Source organism: Plectropomus leopardus, chromosome 9 (assembly GCF_026936395.1).
Source record: "Plectropomus leopardus strain MGB_pleo_1.0 chromosome 9, ASM2693639v1, whole genome shotgun sequence".
In the NCBI taxonomy this organism is placed as follows: domain Eukaryota; kingdom Metazoa; phylum Chordata; class Actinopteri; order Perciformes; family Serranidae; genus Plectropomus; species Plectropomus leopardus.
The window spans coordinates 23,995,525-24,014,359 of NC_142184.1; the positions used below are offsets into that span (position 1 = coordinate 23,995,525).

The window sequence follows — 18,835 nt, forward strand, 5'->3', positions numbered from 1 at the left end:
GGTGACCCCTCGCAGTCGCAGCCCAAACACAGACAAGAGCAGAGAGAGCATCTGGGAAAAAGAGCAGGGAGGAGGGGGGGGTGGAGGGTGGGAAAAACCAGAGGAGGCGAAGAGGAGGAGTGGAGTGGAGACGAGGGAAGAGTCTGATGCAGCAAAGCTTTCTGCCATTCAAATGGTGTGTTTAGACTGGCAAATGACATTTTCAAAGGCTAATCATGTGCAGTCAGGAGATCACCTGCACCCTGTTGAAAACCTTCAAGTGTGAAAAATAGTATGTTACGATGTATTGAACGAAGCCTGTATTTAAAGGTACCGGAAGTGTGAGCAGGGTTAGATAACTTTTTTTTTTTTTTTACTAAGCGTGAAAATTCAACTAAAAAACTATTAATTCCGCAGGATTAAGCAGAATGACATTTAGCAAAGTTCGACAAACTACTTTGACAAATTACTTAAGACTTGCTTGCGTTGCTCTCACAGCGAGGTTAATTGCAGCTCAGCTGCAGCAGAGCCAAGTGGAAACATTAGGTTCGGCTGAATAACAGGTGAATGCAAAGCAGGTCAATATGTAGTCAAGTGTGGGCCTGCCAGCTGTTCACTCCCTCTGCTCTGCCACCGCACAATGGTGACACACATACACACAAACACACACACGTTCATGCACGCAACAAAAAACAGGGACAGAGTTAAACATGTAAACAAAGCAGTTATACTTTTTTTATGAATGTATCTAATTAAAATTCTATTCAGTTAAGCATATTTAAAAACAGTAAATTAAATAATACATACAATGATGCATTAAAACAGTAGCAATATCAACAACGGATTTGAGGATAAAGCAGATTTTTAAAAAAATCAACAAATCCCATGAAAAGACCAAAAACCAACACTGAGTTTCTCGGACTAACAGGTATTGTCTGTAGCCTGACATTTTCATTCCTTTGTGCCATATCCCTCCTTTAAAAATGAATAGAAACGCATAAATAACCCAAACCATCTTAGTTTTGCAATTACTTACCAGCGTGCTAAATGTGTGTTGATCCACAGCTGGAAATAGGCCCCAAAATGCACTTAACTCCTGTTTGAGTTTGTGGTTAACTTGCATAAACTGAATTTTGGCTGCAAACAAGCATCTGTAAATCCAACATTGGCAGACTTTTTAGCAAACATTGCCTATTTGCACATCCAGCGGACAGAAAGCAACGTCAACATTCATTTTTGAGTTGTGATTCAGTCACCTGGCAGATGCACATTAGGTAATCATGCTCCTTTTAGCTCTGTGTTGCTCTTCACCAACTCCAACAGGAATCATGTGGCTTACCTTCTAAATCCCTAAATTTTGTCTGTCTGAACCAAAACAGTAAAGTTGTGGGCTACAAAGCCAAAACAATGAGCTGAAAGGAGCTAAAAATGCTCCATAGCAAACTCTCTATTGCGAGTCTGTGTCAAAGAGTGACTCGCTTTGTAAGCACTCAAAGTCTTTTGATCAATTGCTCATATAAGATATTGATTGGAGCGGCATTTTGAAAAATGAAACTGTATATTTATGACCCATTTTTAAAGACTGAGGGAAGCATTGAGAGATGGACTAACACATTGCTGGTTTTGGTCTTTTCACTGGATTGTCGACTTTTGCAAAAAAAAAAAACAGATAACACCAGACTTATCCTTTGAAACCGCACAAATAAATAAAGAAGACTCTTCACAAAAGTATGCCTCTCTAACAGACAAGAAGTTATACTGCATTTTCTGCTGCCAGGTGTCTCTGTCTGTTTCTTTTTCTCACTTTCTCAGCCCTTCACTTTCATACACTAACCTCCTTGTCGGGATCTTTAATCTAGCCTGGTAGCTGTAACTGGAACAAGTTTTGCTGACAACCTTGTTTCACCTAAAAGCCAAATCAAACTGTCTTTAATTTTCTCTACCGATGTACCATGTAACAAGCCAAATCTCACCCCTCTCTCTCACTGTTTCTCTCTCTCTTCAGAGTACAATAGCTGTTTTGCTCTCCTCTCTCACCCATTCTCTCTCCCTCACTCTTCTCCACCACAAGGCTGTGACATTGAGGGAATGTGATGTGATGTATTGTAGTGAATAATGTATTCTGCGAGGATTGTACAGAGCGCGTAGAGCAGATGGCAGCAGGTTGATCTCGATGTGTGTGTGCGCGTGTGTGTTTGTGTGTGTGTTTAATGATGACAGTGTGTATATGTGTGATGTGCGTATGAGCGTGTGTGTGTGTGTGTGTGTGTGTGTGTATGTGTGTGTGTGTGTGTGAATGGGGGAGGGGACGGAAAAGAAAAAGGGAGGGAGGGAGTGGGGGTTGGTGTGTATGTGTGTCTATTTGAGCCTCCTTTGTGAGATAAAACATGCAAATGGTGGATTATTTTAATGCAGTTTTTTCTAGAGCCCTGAGCCTTAATCCCTAAAGCAGTTGAAATGAAAATAGTATATGTTTTCTTTCAAACTGTCTTCCTCCCGCCCTGTTTTTTTTTTTTTTTTTAATTCCCTGATAGGAATTTACAACCACCAGCTGTCTAGGAACGGGATCCTTTGCACTTAAATTTCTCTCTGGTGTAGTTACAGCCAAAGACTGATGATTACAGCAGGATAGCATGGAACTGACTAAAGCTAGTCAGGCCTGAACTGCTCTGTTACGCAGTGGAAGGATCATGGCAGGGATATTTTTCTGATTGAATGGCAATAACAACGTCCATCATAGAACTAGAGCCAAATGCTCACTTTGTTACTTTGAGTGGACTGCAGATGTATAAAATATTCACATTTATAAACACTTGCACTTGCTTAAGCACACTGGAGGGGGCTGGGATGGTTTAAAATGAAACAATGAAACATTTTAGATTTTACTGAAACAAAATACAATGCTTATAACTGCAGTGCTTGGTTTAAAGTAAAACATGGTTATAGTTGCTGATATTTAAGATAAATAAGACTGATCTTAGTAGCTTAGCCCCAAAGAGTCCCTGTTATGGGCGGCCCTGACAAATAATCATCTTAATTAACAAGCTTTTGTGAAAATGTTCCAGAAACCAAAAAACACAAAAATTGTGTTACTATATATATGTGTGTGTGTCAGTTTTCCACAAATACCACATGGTTCACATAGATATGTTTGTTTTTTTGTGAGGGGATTAAGTTAAATAAAGTACAGAGAACGAGTTTGTCTGGGTTTGTGTTTTTGCTTTAGAAGGATAAATAAGAGCAGAATTGGCTGAAGCACACACACACACACACACACACACGCACACACACACACACACATACGCATAGATATACACTATCCCCTAGTATGAAGATGTCCCCTATAGATGAAGCTAACAGATGGTAGAATCTATTTACATTCACTTAAGTGATGAGTTTATATACTGAAGGTTATTCAGTTTCCTGCACTTAGCAGGGACTTTGTTTTGAGATATAGGCGACTGTGGGATTGCGCCTACACTGTTAATGTTTGATGGCTTCAGTTTTCGTGCAATAGCACACTGGTATTGTGTACCATTTCATATTTTTTCTGCTTATGTGCATTCATGTCCTACCTGTTGGTCACCTGTGTTGGGATCTGGTGATGTGCTGCTCCACTCTCTGCTTTCAGGCCCTTGAAGGCTCATCAGTGATGTGGCAACATGAAGACATTAAAGGTGGCATGTTTGGCTGCAAAGTGCAAAGCCTGGTGGATGCCTGGCAACTGGCCTGCAGTGCTGTTATGTTACTGAGGCTAGACACCACAACAACAGAAAAAACATCCTTTTTTTTATATCCTCCCACACCACAGATACAAAAACAGAGGAAAAGTCAAGAACCTTGTTATTCCTATTTCTATGAAAATGTTTTATCAATTAATCATTACAAGAGCTGTTGTGCATGTGAGGATTTTCTTGAAATATCAAGGCTGAAACAGAGCGTATGAGCCAGTCAGGAGAAGAAAGCTTGTACATCCTTGTCTCTTTCATATTAGGGACAGTGAGCATAATTGAGTAAATGTATTTAAGTATTTGAGCGAGCTGATTCAGCCTCTCTGGGATGGTTGATATTGTACTTAGGCAGAATATTGCTTGAGGCAATTCATTAGCGGTAAATAATTGAGAGGCTCGGATAGTGCTAAGGTGAAATGCCTGTTATTATTTTATGGAGTTTGTGTTCTTAGGGCTCTTCAGTTTAAGAATATTAAAAATGCAGCAAGCCTTCCCACAAATTACTCACTGGAAAGATTCACAATGGGCGCTAATGACTAACCATCCATCTTCCATTGTTTTCAAGCTCTGTAAAAGTGTTTCGCTGCGCCATTATCAATTCCATTTCTGCTTTTCGTCATGTTCTTTTATTTCATGAAGCATGGGATTTTACCCTCATGCTTTTTACATTTTTAACTCATTTTGTTTGAAGTAATTAAGGCACATTAGCTATTACAGCAGGATACCTTCAACTGACATTTTATTTAAAATAAATACCTTTAACTGTAGTTATGAAAGCTTGTAGCTCAGATGGTAGCGCCCGGTCTCTCAAGACAGGGTGTGAAGGGTGTAAAGGAGCTGTCAACTAGGCGTGCAGCGGACCAGTTTGGAGCTCTATGAATAGCACAGGCTTATATTAAACTTGTGCAAATGTAATTTCTTTACATTAACTTGCATTTGACTAAGTTTTAATCCACTAAAAGGTTTTCTAAACTTTCCTTTTGAACCACACTGTTCTTTTACCTCTCTGTGTCTTTTATTTATTTCTGTGCATGCTTCAGCTCAGATGAAGTCTTATCTGTTAAAAGTTGTCACCTTTACTTGTTGGCTTTCCGGTGATGCAACTTAAAGGCCACTGGGGTTTTATTTAACATCTTATACACCCACACATCACCACGTGACAACCAAGTGATGGGGGCGCATCTGACGGGGTGAACAGTTATTCACAGCACTGTATACACTACAATAGCGTTATGTGTTTAGCCCGTGGTCTGTGGTCTGGGTGCAAAAGCTTTTTGTCCTTAACAAGCCAACGGTTGTGTGTGTTTGGTAAGATGCTGACAGTTGCGGGTGGACTGTTTTTTTAGCTGTCCTAGCAGTGTGACTCTGGGGTGACAGTGTCAGTTGGTCCATCTATCAAACTGACTGTCAGTACTTTTGTTTTTTTTAAAAGACTTGGTTCAGAGTGAAATGTTGAATGGATTGACGTTTGGTACAAGCATTCGTTGTCCCCAGAGGATGAACCCTACTGACTTTGGTTCTTCCCTCATTTGTCAATATTTTTAGGCTTTATTGCAATGCATGCTTTGAAACTCAATTTTTCGTAATATATTCTAAGCTACTGCAGACTACTAAAATAATAAACAACTAAATAAACTAATGTTAATAAAATAAAATAACAACAATAAAAATAACAAAGTATTGTTATAAAATAGGTAAATAAAGCACTGTGATAATAATTGTAAATAAGTTGCTGTCATAAAAAAGTTAAATAAAGTACTGTCAGAATAAAAGTTAAAGTATTTTTACAATGTCTAAATCAAAGTGGAACCACTGCTGTTTTTTTCTGAGGTATCTGGCTTGTCTTGGGCAGGAATTTTTTTTGCTGTGAACTTGAAGATTTTGGTCAAGAGTTAGTTGCTAGCAGTCAGCTGAAAGTTAAATCGTTGCAGTAGCACCATTAATAGTGAGGATTTATTCACTGTTAGCAGCAAACAAACTTAGAGCTCTTCATATATTCATGTATTAATAATATTTGCATTGGTGTCCACATACACCACGACTAACACACTATCACCCAGGGGAGAGTGGACTGAATGGACAGGTGAGTTTGTTTGACATATCATGTTTGTGCTGGTGGCAAAAAAAATGTCAATATATACTCGATGGTCACAATATCGTAATTTTCTACATCCCATGTGGAACAAGCCACGATATATCTAGTATAATCAATACATCATACACCCCTGAGTGAGACTCATTATACAAAACACTCTAAAAATACTTGTGTACTCAGGATGAACCCTCTAATGTAGATAACAACATGACACCACCCACTTTTTACCCCACACATTTTTCAGGCGTACACATTTTTTCCTTTCTTCTGTGTAATAAGCATTTATCCTCGTAGGGCCACCGGTCTGTTCTAAATGGAGTATAAGCTTTTGATTCTGTGACCTGATGTGTGCAGGTCATATTCATACCGTAGGTTGTATTTGATTACTGATTGTTAATGTACATGCAGTGTAAATCCACTCGTTGATCCATGATACTCTTTAAGACTCCGGATCCTTGGCTCAGTGCCAGCATTCAGCCCCACGGTTTCTCGGGGGTTTGTGTATATGCTTGTCAGTGTGTGCAAGAGAGTAGGGAGGTGGGCATGGAGAGGAGGAGTGTTCGGGGTGGAGGGGATGTCAGCTCATTAACCTCCATTCTTCCCCTAGCACAGCGCTGCATAGAGTCACTGTGTAAGTCTCATGTCATTACTCCTCCCCCTGCACGCGTGTGCTGGGCACGGGGGGGAAGAGCAGAGCAACTGGAGAAAGAGAGGGGAGGGGGCCTTGACATGTTCCTTTATAAATGCCCTGCTTGTATCTTGCAAACTAAAGCCCCGCCATCTCGTTTCCTTCCCCACTTTTGTCTTTTCTGTCTCTTCTCTTTTTCTCCCTGCTGTCTCTCTCTCTAACCACAGGCCCGGTACAGTGTGGGTGAACGAGGGGTTAGGCTCCACACTGCCCCCCCTCCAGGCATCAATCCAGCTAGGAAAAGACTGCCCACTGCTGTGGTGAGATACAGTAGCAAAGCCCCCAATTTCTGAAACCTCTTCTGTTTGTCAGCCAATTGATTTTGAAAGGTGTACCTCAAGCTACTGACCTGGGCCCGGTTTTATTTTGGAGGCTCCAAACTGGGGACATCTTGAGTTGAGATGAAATTGCTTTTTGTGGAGAGACTATTTACTCCTGAAAAATCCCTACAAGAACGTACACGTACATGTATGAGCACATTAGAAGAACTCATTATTTTATATTCTCTGCCACACAGCGCAGATATTGTATATATTTGCATTCGAAAACAGGCACACTTACGGGAAATTACAGGTGTCAGGAGTTATGTTTCTTAATTGCTGCTACATATTTGTGAAAACATGCAAAGGTGCAAAATACGCCCATGTAGTTGTTACAGTCGGGTCACACGGTATATGCATCCATAGAAACAAATTAATATTGAATGTGAATGCACTTTTGATGTCTTTAGAGTTAACCTTTAACAACTTTTTTTTATTTATGACTACGAATAATATTACAAATGACTGTAATACAGAATTATTTAATACAGAAGAAATAAATCGTGCCTAAAACATAACAAATAGATGTTTATTCAGGAAGCGTGCTATCAGAATAAGATGTTGCAATGTTACTTCCTGTGAATTTCATATATTTTGTTTAAACTATACTGATAATTTATTTGGGTATCTGATATTGTTGGTAATAATATTGCACACCCATTTAATAAACTGTAAAACTGTGTTTTTGCATTAATATCTGTAACTAAATTTAGTTGTATACATTTTTACTGTAATGAAAGTGAACACACCACAACTAGATTATCACTAACAGTAATTCAACAATTACAACACTTCCTTCCCACCTTCTATAACTGTACACTCTGTGCTGTATGTTAAGGTCCATGCCGTGTGAGTGCACACCTAATGTGTTTCCTATGCTCATAATGATTTATTTTAGTCATTGCCAGAACAGTCAAACTTCAGCCTTTTTTCTTCTTCTTCACTCTTTGCTTTTTCATGCTTTATTCTGTGCAAAGGCAAGAGAGCAGTAGATTGCAATAAGATAACCAATTATATGCTAGAGGAAACCAGCTTTTTTTTTCTGCTGCAGTTATCTGATGCTGCGGTGAGCAGAGGCAAAGGGCTGGAGTAATGTGACATTCACTCTGCCCTTTATCTTCTCTCATTGCTGTTTACCCCAGTCAGTTAAAAGTGGCTTGTGCTCTGTATCCTCCTGCTGCCAGAGAAACCTCACCAACATACATGCACACAGAGACACGCACATAGACTCACAGGAATGTACACATACACACATAAGACACGCACATTCTCACCTCAGACAGTTAAGTGTCAGGTAGACTGGTGGCATAACCACTTTCCTCCTAGTAGCACCCACGTTAATTTTAGCACTACTGCACCTGCTGGAGCTAGTTGCTAACTGCATGTGATGCTACTTCGCTAGATGCTAAGAAGGTGTTTCCCAGCACTGGTTAGCAGGCAGGCTGTTGAAGGCCACCGCAGCAGGATGAGGGAGGCTGTGTGGGTGGCACTTTGGTCTGACATGTTTTTTCTGTTGTACCTTGACACGTGCTCTTGCACACTTTTCACTCCACTCCCATCTGGTTGAAATTTTGGACACTTTGTTGGAAAAAGGCACATTTTAGCTATAGCGGTGCTAAATTCCATAGCTCGCTAATCACAGGAACACACTGTATTCTTTGCAAATGTATATGTCAAGAATACGCATTGCACACTATGTGGATAAAAAAAATCCTCTCTTGTGAACAATCAAATCTATCTATCTATGACCTCTTTAGCTCTCTGCCCTAGTTACTGCACAAATAGACTGTACTGAGGATAAGCTACACATTGACATACCTCTTTGAGTAACAGTGGTGCAAGCTTTGACCTTAACCGACACCTGGATAGATTTTATATAAAAGTTCATTCCACTGTTGGACTTTAACCTTCAATTACAGACATTATTGCTGATTTGGTAACAGTTGCATTTTTACATAACCAGCAGATATAAAACAATATCAGCATTTATTTGGAGTCATGTTTTAGGACAACTTAAAAGTTAGTCTTCACTTTTTGTTTTTAGCTCTGTTTTGGTCTCCACAAACTCCTAAAGGGAAAACTCTGGCTTTTTATCAACTACATGATCCACTTTGTTTGCCACTGATGCTGTGTCTCCACCTAACACTTTCGGTATAGTACCCTCAGAACTGGTATGTAACCTGTATGGACATGTCTCTAAACCCTAGATCTGTTTAGTGTTTCCCCTGCAGACAGCACTCTTATATGTAGGCGGATAGCTGTACTGCTCTCTCCAGCTCTTACTGTATTTCCTCTTGACGGGCGATACAGCAGGACATTTGCACTTTTCTGGTCGTCCACAGGATGAGGTTGTATGTCGACATTTTCAGAACAAATAAGAAGAGACGGGAGTGTTGAGTCTCTGTTGCAATCAAGGGGATATTTAAAAGAGCGGGTTTGTGCATCAAATCCTTGTAGAGCAAAAGTGATGATTCTCTATTGATTAATCAAAAGACTGCACTGTTTCTGGCTTCATCTTTTGGTATCGGATCAGTGTGCAAGGTACCTCAACAGAGGGATGATGAAAAATGGGACAGAAAGGAACAGCTCTATTAGTACAATAAAAACGCAAAAAACACTGAACATTTGATGTAAATGTTTGAATAAAGCCACTAAAAATCAGAAAATGAGAAGAAAAGTAGAGACTAAGTGAATTTATTTTCCCCAAAGAAATCCCAATAGCCTATCATGTAGTAACACCTGTCAATCCACAGAATGTAATTGATTAAAGTTAAAAGTGAGTACATTTTCTTCCATAAAAGGCAGTGAAAGGCTGGATAATATTCATCTTTGGGTATTAAATAATCACAAACTTGGCAGGACTGTAACATGATCCAGCTGTGTGCTGTTTATTGACGGTTACATGGTGACACGGTTACATGAGTTCTGTGTATTAGAGTTTTTGAAACAGTTTTTGTCATTTACAACCACAAATATGAAGTTAGTTATTGTTAGCTTCTATTTCACACATCATCCTAAGATAAAGAGTTCATTATTACTGTTTTGTATGTTTTGTTTTGCCTTGAGCGCCTGCATTTGGAACAGAAGTCATATAATTATTTGAAATGATCGCTCTGTGAAATTATTTTTGACAACAGATAAGTGAAAGACTAAATGAGACGGGAAAATAAACACAGAAACTGATTTAAAACTTCTTGAGGCCCTGTGATTGCTCTTAGGTCGGTGTGAGTTAGCATGCGTCACCACCACTGTTTAGATTTTTATCTTGTTGTGAACTCACTAACTCACAGTGAACCCAAGTTCATAGTGGAAACAAAACCTTTTTTAGCACCACCCCACCTGGCCTCCCTGCGCACACATGCACACACAAACACACACACACACACACACACACACACACACACACACACATGTACACACAGCCTTTCTCCTCAATCTCTTCTCCCATCTCTGCTGTTGACTGTTACTTCTGTTTTGTGGTTGCTCCAGTGCAACAGAAAGTGGATGAATGAGAGCTTCAGCCTACCTTTTTATTTTTATACATCACAAGATATAGGTGAAGCCGTAAGCGGTTGGAATCTAGATTATGTCTTTTGTGAACATTTTTTTTTCTCAAGCTTTTTCTGGTGCTGTGTGTATGTGTATGTGTATGTGTGTGTCTGCATTGTTTCACTGTGGAATGCTTTAGACTCAATGATAACAAACAGAGCTCATGCTCATTAGATGTAAGCTGATGGATGGCACCATCACTGTGAATAAAACAAAATATTTCTTTAACAGAATCAGCTGGAAAGGTAATGCAGATAGTCTTTTCAACACTTTTGAAACAGCCCTTTGAGCAAACTTGTCGATTCATATTTCCAATCTCTCTAACTGAATACTTTCTTGGATGGCACGAGGCCAGGAAATACCAAACAGAATTCCATCAGAATCCCTCTGAGAGATACGAGAAGCTGCTCCGTGTATCTCGATGATATCAGATCACGCCACTGACCGGAGCACAGTGCTTCCAGGTAAACATAGCCGGGGATTTTGCATATGAAAATGAACCAAGCAAGCAGATAAAGGTGAGGATACATACAGTAAGATGCTGGGCGTTGGTGGATGTGACCCCAGTGCTGCTGCAGAGCGTGCATATGTAGTGTGTGTGTGCAGGATCAAACTCTCACACCCAGGAAGAGGCCCTGTTTCCCTTATCTAACGACAACAGAGCATGTGTCGCCATGGCCACAGGCTGCGCTTTTTATGGGCTTTGTGTGAGTGTGGATGTGTATATGTGTGCGTGTGTGTGTGTGCCATGTTCATTGTTTGCCCATGTTCATTGTTTGCTTGGGGCGTGGTGCAACACCAGAATTGTTACTATAGTCTCTCTTTTTCTCTCCTCCTGCCATGCAACTCTGAAATCTATTTACTGTCGCTTTTTCTTTTCTTTCTTTCTTTCTTTCTGTCTTTCTTTCTTTCTTTCTTTCTTTCTAGTATTCTTTCACTCTCCTCTTCTCTCTGTCTCTTTCCTCTCAGCCTCTTTGTCTTTCACTCTTCCTCTGTTTTTAAGTGTGTGTGTCTATGTGTTAGTCTGCACACAAGTGTGTCTGTCTGTCTGTCTGTCTGTCTGTCTGTCTGTCTGTCTGTCTCATCCTTTCGTCTGGCTTTGAACCAGCAGTGACAAGTTGGGCAACATCAAAATTCAGTGGCACATTGTCTCAGGTTGAGGTTTGTTAGGTCTCTCCTACTGCTTAATTGAACAGAGGACGAGGGAGAGCGAGAGAGAGATGTAAAAAGAGAAATAAAGAGAAGAGGGGGAAGATGATGAAGAAGGGTGCTCAAACAGGCATACATATTGCATGAGTACCCCCCCACCCCCACCCTCCATACACCACCACCACCACCACCACCACCACCACCACACCCCTTTCTTCACAGAATGGCTGTGTACTGTTCTGGGCTTATTAATTCCGCTCGGTGAGAGAATTATTTTTAGAGACTTGGTGTACTGGCAAAGGCTTTTAAAGTCACAAGTATTACACATTCTGCTTATAGATTCCCTTTTATGAATTGAAAAGTTCTAAAAGTTTGTTGTGGTTGCTCTTTCATGTGTTACTGTATGGTTTTTTTTGGGGGGGTTGCACTTTTGCAGATGCCGCAATGGTCGACTTGAATGTTGATTGTGTAAATGTAAAATTCTTCCCTTTTTTAAAATCTCATATCCTGTACCATACTGCATGAACTGTAATATGGTTTATGGTATGATAGTAAAGCCCAGTGGCGGACGATGTAAGATACTTTTAGTATTTTCACAATGTAAAAATACAAAAAGCATTGTAGGAAGAGGGTTGTAAGAGGGTGTTTTATTTATATAATTGGATTATTCATATGATTATTTTAATTTATAAGCACCGTTTTAAAGATCTAGGGTGTAGGATTTAGGGGGATATTTTGGCAGAAATGGAATATGAAATAACAAGTATGTTTTCTTTATTGTATAATCCAGTAAAAATAACAATTGTTTCATTTTTGTGACCTTAGAATGAGCCATTTATATCTACAGAGGGAGCAGGTCCTTGTCCACACACATCACCATGTTATACAGCCATGATTTTACAGTAGACCCAGAACAGACAAAGCAAACACTGGCTCCAGATAGGGCCATTTGCAATTTTGCATTGGCCACCATGGTTAGCAGCCACGCAAAGAGTTGAACAGCACTGGAAAAACACAGATTTTTAAATTAAAACTGATTTTTTTTCCCACTTTTTTTAACACTTTAAATAATCAGCTCTGTTTGTTTTGGAGAGGAAGAGACCTCTGCAGATAATTTTGCCCCTGCCAAAAACCTCTTGGATGTTTAGATCTTATGTTCTCAGAGAGAGTACACATTAGCAGGTGCTGGGCTAGCAGACGGTTCGCACAGCGAAGCAAAAACAAAGTAACATGTTACTGCTTTATTCAGTGTTCTTACCAGTTTAAATCAGTTTGTTTTAGAGAGGAAGAACCCTCTGTGGATAATTCAGCTCCCGATAAAAACCTCCGTCAGGATCAGAAAAAAAGGTTGGCACACAGGTGCTGGGCTAATCGCCCGTCTGAGACAAGCCAAATAGCATTGGAGAAACACCGATTTGTAATGGGAAACTGGTATATTAAGCATTTTCACTGCTTTAAATCAAATGGTCCATTTAGTTTGGATAGAAAGAGACCTTTGCGGATAAATCGACTTCTGTTAAAACCTCCTGAACAACGAACACTGAAGGATTTCTAACTGGGAATTCACACTCAGCACATAGAAGAAGTTTCAGCTGGTTGCAATCTGCAATCCTCACTGTGAGATGCCACTAAATCCTACACACTGTTAAATCAATGATGTGGAGTAAAACATGTCACATGTATCTCTGAAATGTAGTGAAACAGAAGAAAAAAGTAGCATGAAGTGGAGATACTAGTATAGTTAAGTTTAAGTAAAGTAAACATACTAGTTACTCCCACTCACCGCGCTTTTTGAGACTAGCTTGCAATAAGTAAACCAGACTTTTAGTTTAGTTATAGATATTGTCAGATACGTTAAGATGGGTCTCTGTTGTATTTGTGTGTTTCGAATCATTAGGTCCAGTTTTGTAAGTCATGGCAAATCTTATTTTATTTTCCTTCCAAGATAATTGGTTTCCTGTCCATCAAAATGAGGTTTTGTTTTTCATCATTGCCAGGTCATTTTTCTGTCTAATGACTGGACGGTGGTGGCATTACACAGACGCACAAGCGGTTCATCTCCGCCCAGCCCCCTTCACAAACAGATGTTGCCTGGGAGGCTTTATGAGGAGCTTATTTGAATTGTCCATCAATCAACAACAATCTTCAGTGGAGTCTGTAATTTTGCCTCCAATCCTGACATCAACTGTCTCACCGGTGCACTCGGAGATGAAAAGATCCCAGCATTGTATCGCACCATTAGCACTGTGTAAATATTACATGTTTTCCCTGGATATGCTAGTTAGCATTACTTCCACCTTGTGGCTTCATTATTTTTGAAACGCTCAGCTTTGTCGATGATTGCGAGGCATGACCTAGTTCTGGGACTCACTCTCTGTCTCTTTCACTGTCTTTACTTTCTCACTTTTCTTCCTCATTTACTCGTTCTCAACGTCTTTTTCATTCTCTCTCCCTCTCCTGCTCCACCTCATTTTCTCCTCACACTGAATCTGTCTACCTCTTTCTTTGTCATTTATTCATTGTCTTTCTCCATTTACTGCCTCAGCATCCCCTTCATCCTTTTAGTCTGTCTCTTTTCTGCCTCTCTGTAACTCTCATCCTCCTTCTCTCTCGTGTATGCATTCTTTATTTCTCAATTTGTCTCCCCTCCACAACCTATTATTATTTTTTCTCTATTCTCACCCCCTTCCCCCCTTCCCTTTCTCTCTCTCTCTCTAGCCCTCCCCACCTCTCCATCCTTCTCCATGTTTTTATTCCTCTCTCCCAGCACCACGTGTGTCACGGAGGGAAACATCGCGAGCAGTGGTCCCTGCTGAACAATTACCATGCAAAGCAATCCAAATAGAGATGTTTGCCGAAAACAACATGTGTGTAATTACTGCTTAATGAGGCCCTTGTCTCAGGCAGAATGCCCAATTAGACTGCCGATGAGAAAGCGATGCCAAGGCCTACTGAAGAAAAAGAGGGAAGGGGGAGGAAAGAAGGGTAGGGAGGGAGATGGAGAAGTGGAGGGAGGTTGCAACACGGAGAGAGGTGGGGACAACGAGAACATAACGGGGAGTGGAAGGAGGAAGATGGAGAGAGTGAGGGTAGAAAATGAGAGAAGGGGAACAACAGAGAAAGAGAAGATGATTTCTGCAGTAAATGTGGAGTAATGGCAGAGCTGATAGCATTGAGCCGAGGATAAATTGGCATTTTAAGTGGGAGAGCGAGGCGGTGCAAAGGAGAGCTATTGAGAGAAGAGCGGGGGGAAACAGCTTTACATTGCAATATATGAGCAGCCATGTTGAAGCACAAAATGGCTGACCTTTTCAGGCTGTCTTTGGCCTTTTTGGGTAATATTACGTCACGGATGTAATTGGTGAAAATGAGCTTTGTCCGACCTCGTTGCTTCAATTTGAGGTGGAAAAAACAGCAATAAGGTTTTGCGTCGAGTTGGAAAATAAGCTACAAGATCTGGCAGCGTTTTGTGGTTAAAAATGCCATTATTCAGTGACTGTGCTCTCTTTTCACCCGAGAGAATCTTATCGTAAAGAAGCTCTCAAAATGGCTTCACGTCACCAGTGATATCAAAGTGGATTTCAATGGAATGAAATTGCTCAGTTAGGCGAGGACAAGAGGCTTTCATGTGAGGAGCGAAGAGTTTATTGCAGATATGTCACCAAGGTCAACATCACTTTGGCCCTCTCAGTGAGCTACTGTCACTGCTCACTGCAGTTTAGTCAGGTGATAGACAGCGCCACGCTTCGTTAGGCAAATTAGTGTCTTAAGCAGGTAGCGCTTAACAATTAGTCATTATTCACTTGAAATAAAGATGTAGTTTTTTTTAGTCTGGGGCTTTTGGATTAATCATGTGCGGTGTGAATGAGGTTTAAATGCAATGCTTGTCTCAGTTTCATGTTTGCAGTTGGATGTAAATGTAATCATTAGAATAACCAAGTGAATCCTCACAAGGGCTTCCATGATATGCATCGTTAACCAACCATTGCCCTGAGGCAGGCACTCATTCCCCCGGCCTTTCTCCTGCAATAATGTACAGTAATTTCTCTTTCTCACCACTCTCATGCTCATTTAGCTGCTTCGACTTTTTTCCTGTCTACTAGTGTAGATATTAGATTTCACCCCCCAGGAATTCTGCCCATTTCCGTCCATTAGTCCACCTAGTTATTGTTTTGAGCAGGTATATCTCATGATCCATTTGTGCCTGCTCGTATCTTACATGTGTTTATCTTTCAAGTCGCTTTCTCCATAGGCACCAAGCGGACCACCCTCTAAATGAAAAGGGCCCCTCTGTATCTTCACATCTGAGGAATTTGACATGGAATGCTGTCTAGTTTGATCATGTTGTCTCTGCTGTCTATTTCCCTGAGTCTTCTGTGCGTTGATATCACAAAGAGCGACCTCAGTCAACAAACAAAAAGGAGGCTTTATTTGGCACGTTGGTGTTTTTTGCGTGTTCATGAACGTTATTATCCAGTCCAGTCAAGGTTTGTTTCATTTGCTGCAAGCGTGATATGACAAAGCTTGAAGCCTTTGAAAGCCAAGGGCGTTTCACACAGCACAGCTCTTGGTAACATGGTAGCAGTTTCTCAGTCACCTTGACACTGCACAGGTTCAGTTACTGAGACATTTTATTGGGCCAAATCTCATTTTCTCTGGAGCTAAAAGCAGAATCTTTTTGTATTTTGTGCAACAAAACATCCCTCCATCGAACCAGTGCCTTCATCTCCCCCCTCAATGCAGATGCCACAATCCTTTCCTCTGTTTTCTCTGGTCATGTCGCACCAATTTCAACAGTATTTGCATCTTTCTATTGCATAGACAGCCCAGTTTTGTGAAAAAACCATCTTTCCAGCAGTAAAATGCTTCTTTAAGGTCTTTAGCTTGCTGACACTAGAGCTTGAGTGTTCCATGTCAGCTGGTGACCTGGTGTTGTTTCCCAGCATCCCTGGGGGTCAAGGGTCATTTGTCGTGTCAAACACTGTTTTGGCACCTGCAGCGAGTGATCTTTCAATGCCTTATTAGCTCGATCCTGAAGACACAGCATGCCCCCACTGTGCAGCACACACACACACACACATACACACACACACACACACACACACACACACACACACACACACACACACACACACACACACAGGGCCCACAGTCTCAAAGACAGGCATACACACACTTTACTACTGTATGCACTCACAGTTTCATTCACACTCATTCTCAGACACACAGCAGAGCCCACAGGGAAAAGCCCATCTCCCGTCACTGTGCTCATGTAGCCTAATTACCGGCCCGCTGACGAGCAGTAATTACCCACACTGCCATGCCACCACGAGGTTTAACCGAAGTGACAAAGTCATTAGTCTCACACTTCAGGCCACCCGTAAAGAGCTTTTCCTCTTTGCACCTCCTCCGCAGCCCCCATTTTTGTTTTTTTGCAAATCTCCTCTTGCATATCATGTTTATTTCTCCTTTCTGTTTCTGTCCACAGTTTGATGGTGACAACATGTACATGAATGACAATAACCAAGAGTTTCGGTCGCCAAACCAGGTAAGACAGCCCACACCTTTTCCCATAAACCCCACAGACTCGTTTAAATAAATATCTGCAGAAGCTGTCATGTTATTAGCTGCAGTTTTGCAGCTGTCAGCATTTAACAAGAAGAGTTTATAGAATTATATGTTTTGGTAAGTACTGGAAAATAATAAATGAACATGTTTGCCAGTAAAGGTGCTCATTAACTGAAGATGATGTTGGTTGGAAATTGCAGAAAAACTGGAAAATAGCTACAATATACTGGTTAATGTGTTTGGAAAACACAAGTCACTGCAGCATGTGAACACCCTGTCATTATTAACTTCTGTGGGCATGACATGCTAAATTATATCCTAACATTGACCACTGTGGTAAAATGAAAACAGTGTAAATATAAAAATTTGGCTTGCTTTAAAATCATGTCAAGTCAAGTGTTTCTAAAAAGTTGATGATAAAAGATAAGACTAATAAAAACAAAATGTGTTAACAAGCGAAACCAGTGTTTCTGTTGCAGTGGCTGTGGGTGTATGTGAACTGGGTTAGATGTTTGACATTATATTATTTCTTTGTTGACTGTGAAATTACCAACTTCACATATTTCCCTGCTGGGAAAACTGTGAGGAGCTACAATAGAAATGATCCTACAACCACCAAGTAATGATTACTATTAGGCAAATATCTCCATTCAGCATACCTTCAAACTTCAAAATTTCATTAATCATAGAATCATTACAATCGACACAATCGGTGTCCTGAAAAAATTCAAATGTATTTTAAATGTGTTCTCACTAAATCAAGTTGTGAAATCATAGTTATCCAGATTCCACTACTCTGGCTTTTGAGCTCTATGTGGGTTAGACATGAGGGACTAGACATGCAGAGCTGATGCTAGCAGCATGGTTCGAGGCTTGGCTATGCCATCTGACAGTCTATAGGTCTATCTTCTGTCCAGAATAAATTATCTCAAATACTTCCAGATGGATTGCTACAAAATGTTCCAGAGGTGGTCATGGTTCCTCAAAACTGAAGACTAGTGGCATTGGTGATCCCCTAACTCTTACTGTAGCGCCACCAACAGGCTGACATTTTTAGTTTTTATGAAAGTTGCGACAATCAGTGGTCAGTGGTCTGCAGAGTTTTTACTCCATCTTCTAGCATCTGCTCAGTTTGCTTGGAAAGACAAAGGTGGTACAAAAAAAAGCACCAGGTATATCTTCAACTTTTTCCAATGGAAACAACAAAAAAGGGTCCAAGCAAGTTGAGTTGACTCGAACCATCCCATACCACGCTGTGAAAATGCAGCATAAGATGATGAACATGGAATAACTTTATAGTGCAGGACAGTATCGCAATTCACAAATCAACAAATTAAGACAGCATGTTAGAATCTGTTTTGGTTTTTTTTATTTTTTTTATTTTTGCTGCATAGCATCTAACCTAGTTTTGCTATCAAGTGGATCTTGACTGAGCAACTGTTTTTCTGATCAGATAAACTCAGTGAAAGCATCGAATGTATGTGGTCTCCCGGTTAACAGTTTAACGAGGTGTCATGGAAAAAATGTGCAGTTTGTCAGATCAGCTGATCTCTAAAACTTTCTCTACAAATCTTTACAACATAATATTAATAATATTAACATAATATTATTAATATTAAGCCTCAATCTAAAAAAAAGGCATTCATGACTTTGACCATATTTGACAAAGTAGGAAAAAGACTTAATTCCTTGTAAGCCAAAGTATCCCTTAAAGTCCCAAAACATGTGCAGTTTGATACATTTTCTCAAAAGCATA

At 40.4% G+C, this 18,835-nt stretch overlaps 1 protein-coding gene across 2 annotated transcripts in view; it reads left to right on the top strand.

The window, feature by feature from the left end:
• LOC121947313 (TOX high mobility group box family member 2-like) overlaps positions 1-18,835 on the top strand; it is a 96,160-nt gene that overhangs the window by 28,785 nt on the left and 48,540 nt on the right. Inside the window, exons 2-3 of one of the 2 annotated variants that reach the window (XM_042492299.2) lie at positions 6,661-6,753; positions 17,000-17,059. In XM_042492299.2, the coding sequence (XP_042348233.1) occupies positions 6,661-6,753; positions 17,000-17,059 (153 nt within the window). The remainder of the gene's footprint in view (positions 1-6,660; positions 6,754-16,999; positions 17,060-18,835) is intronic. The other variant, XM_042492302.2, reaches the window with a different exon arrangement.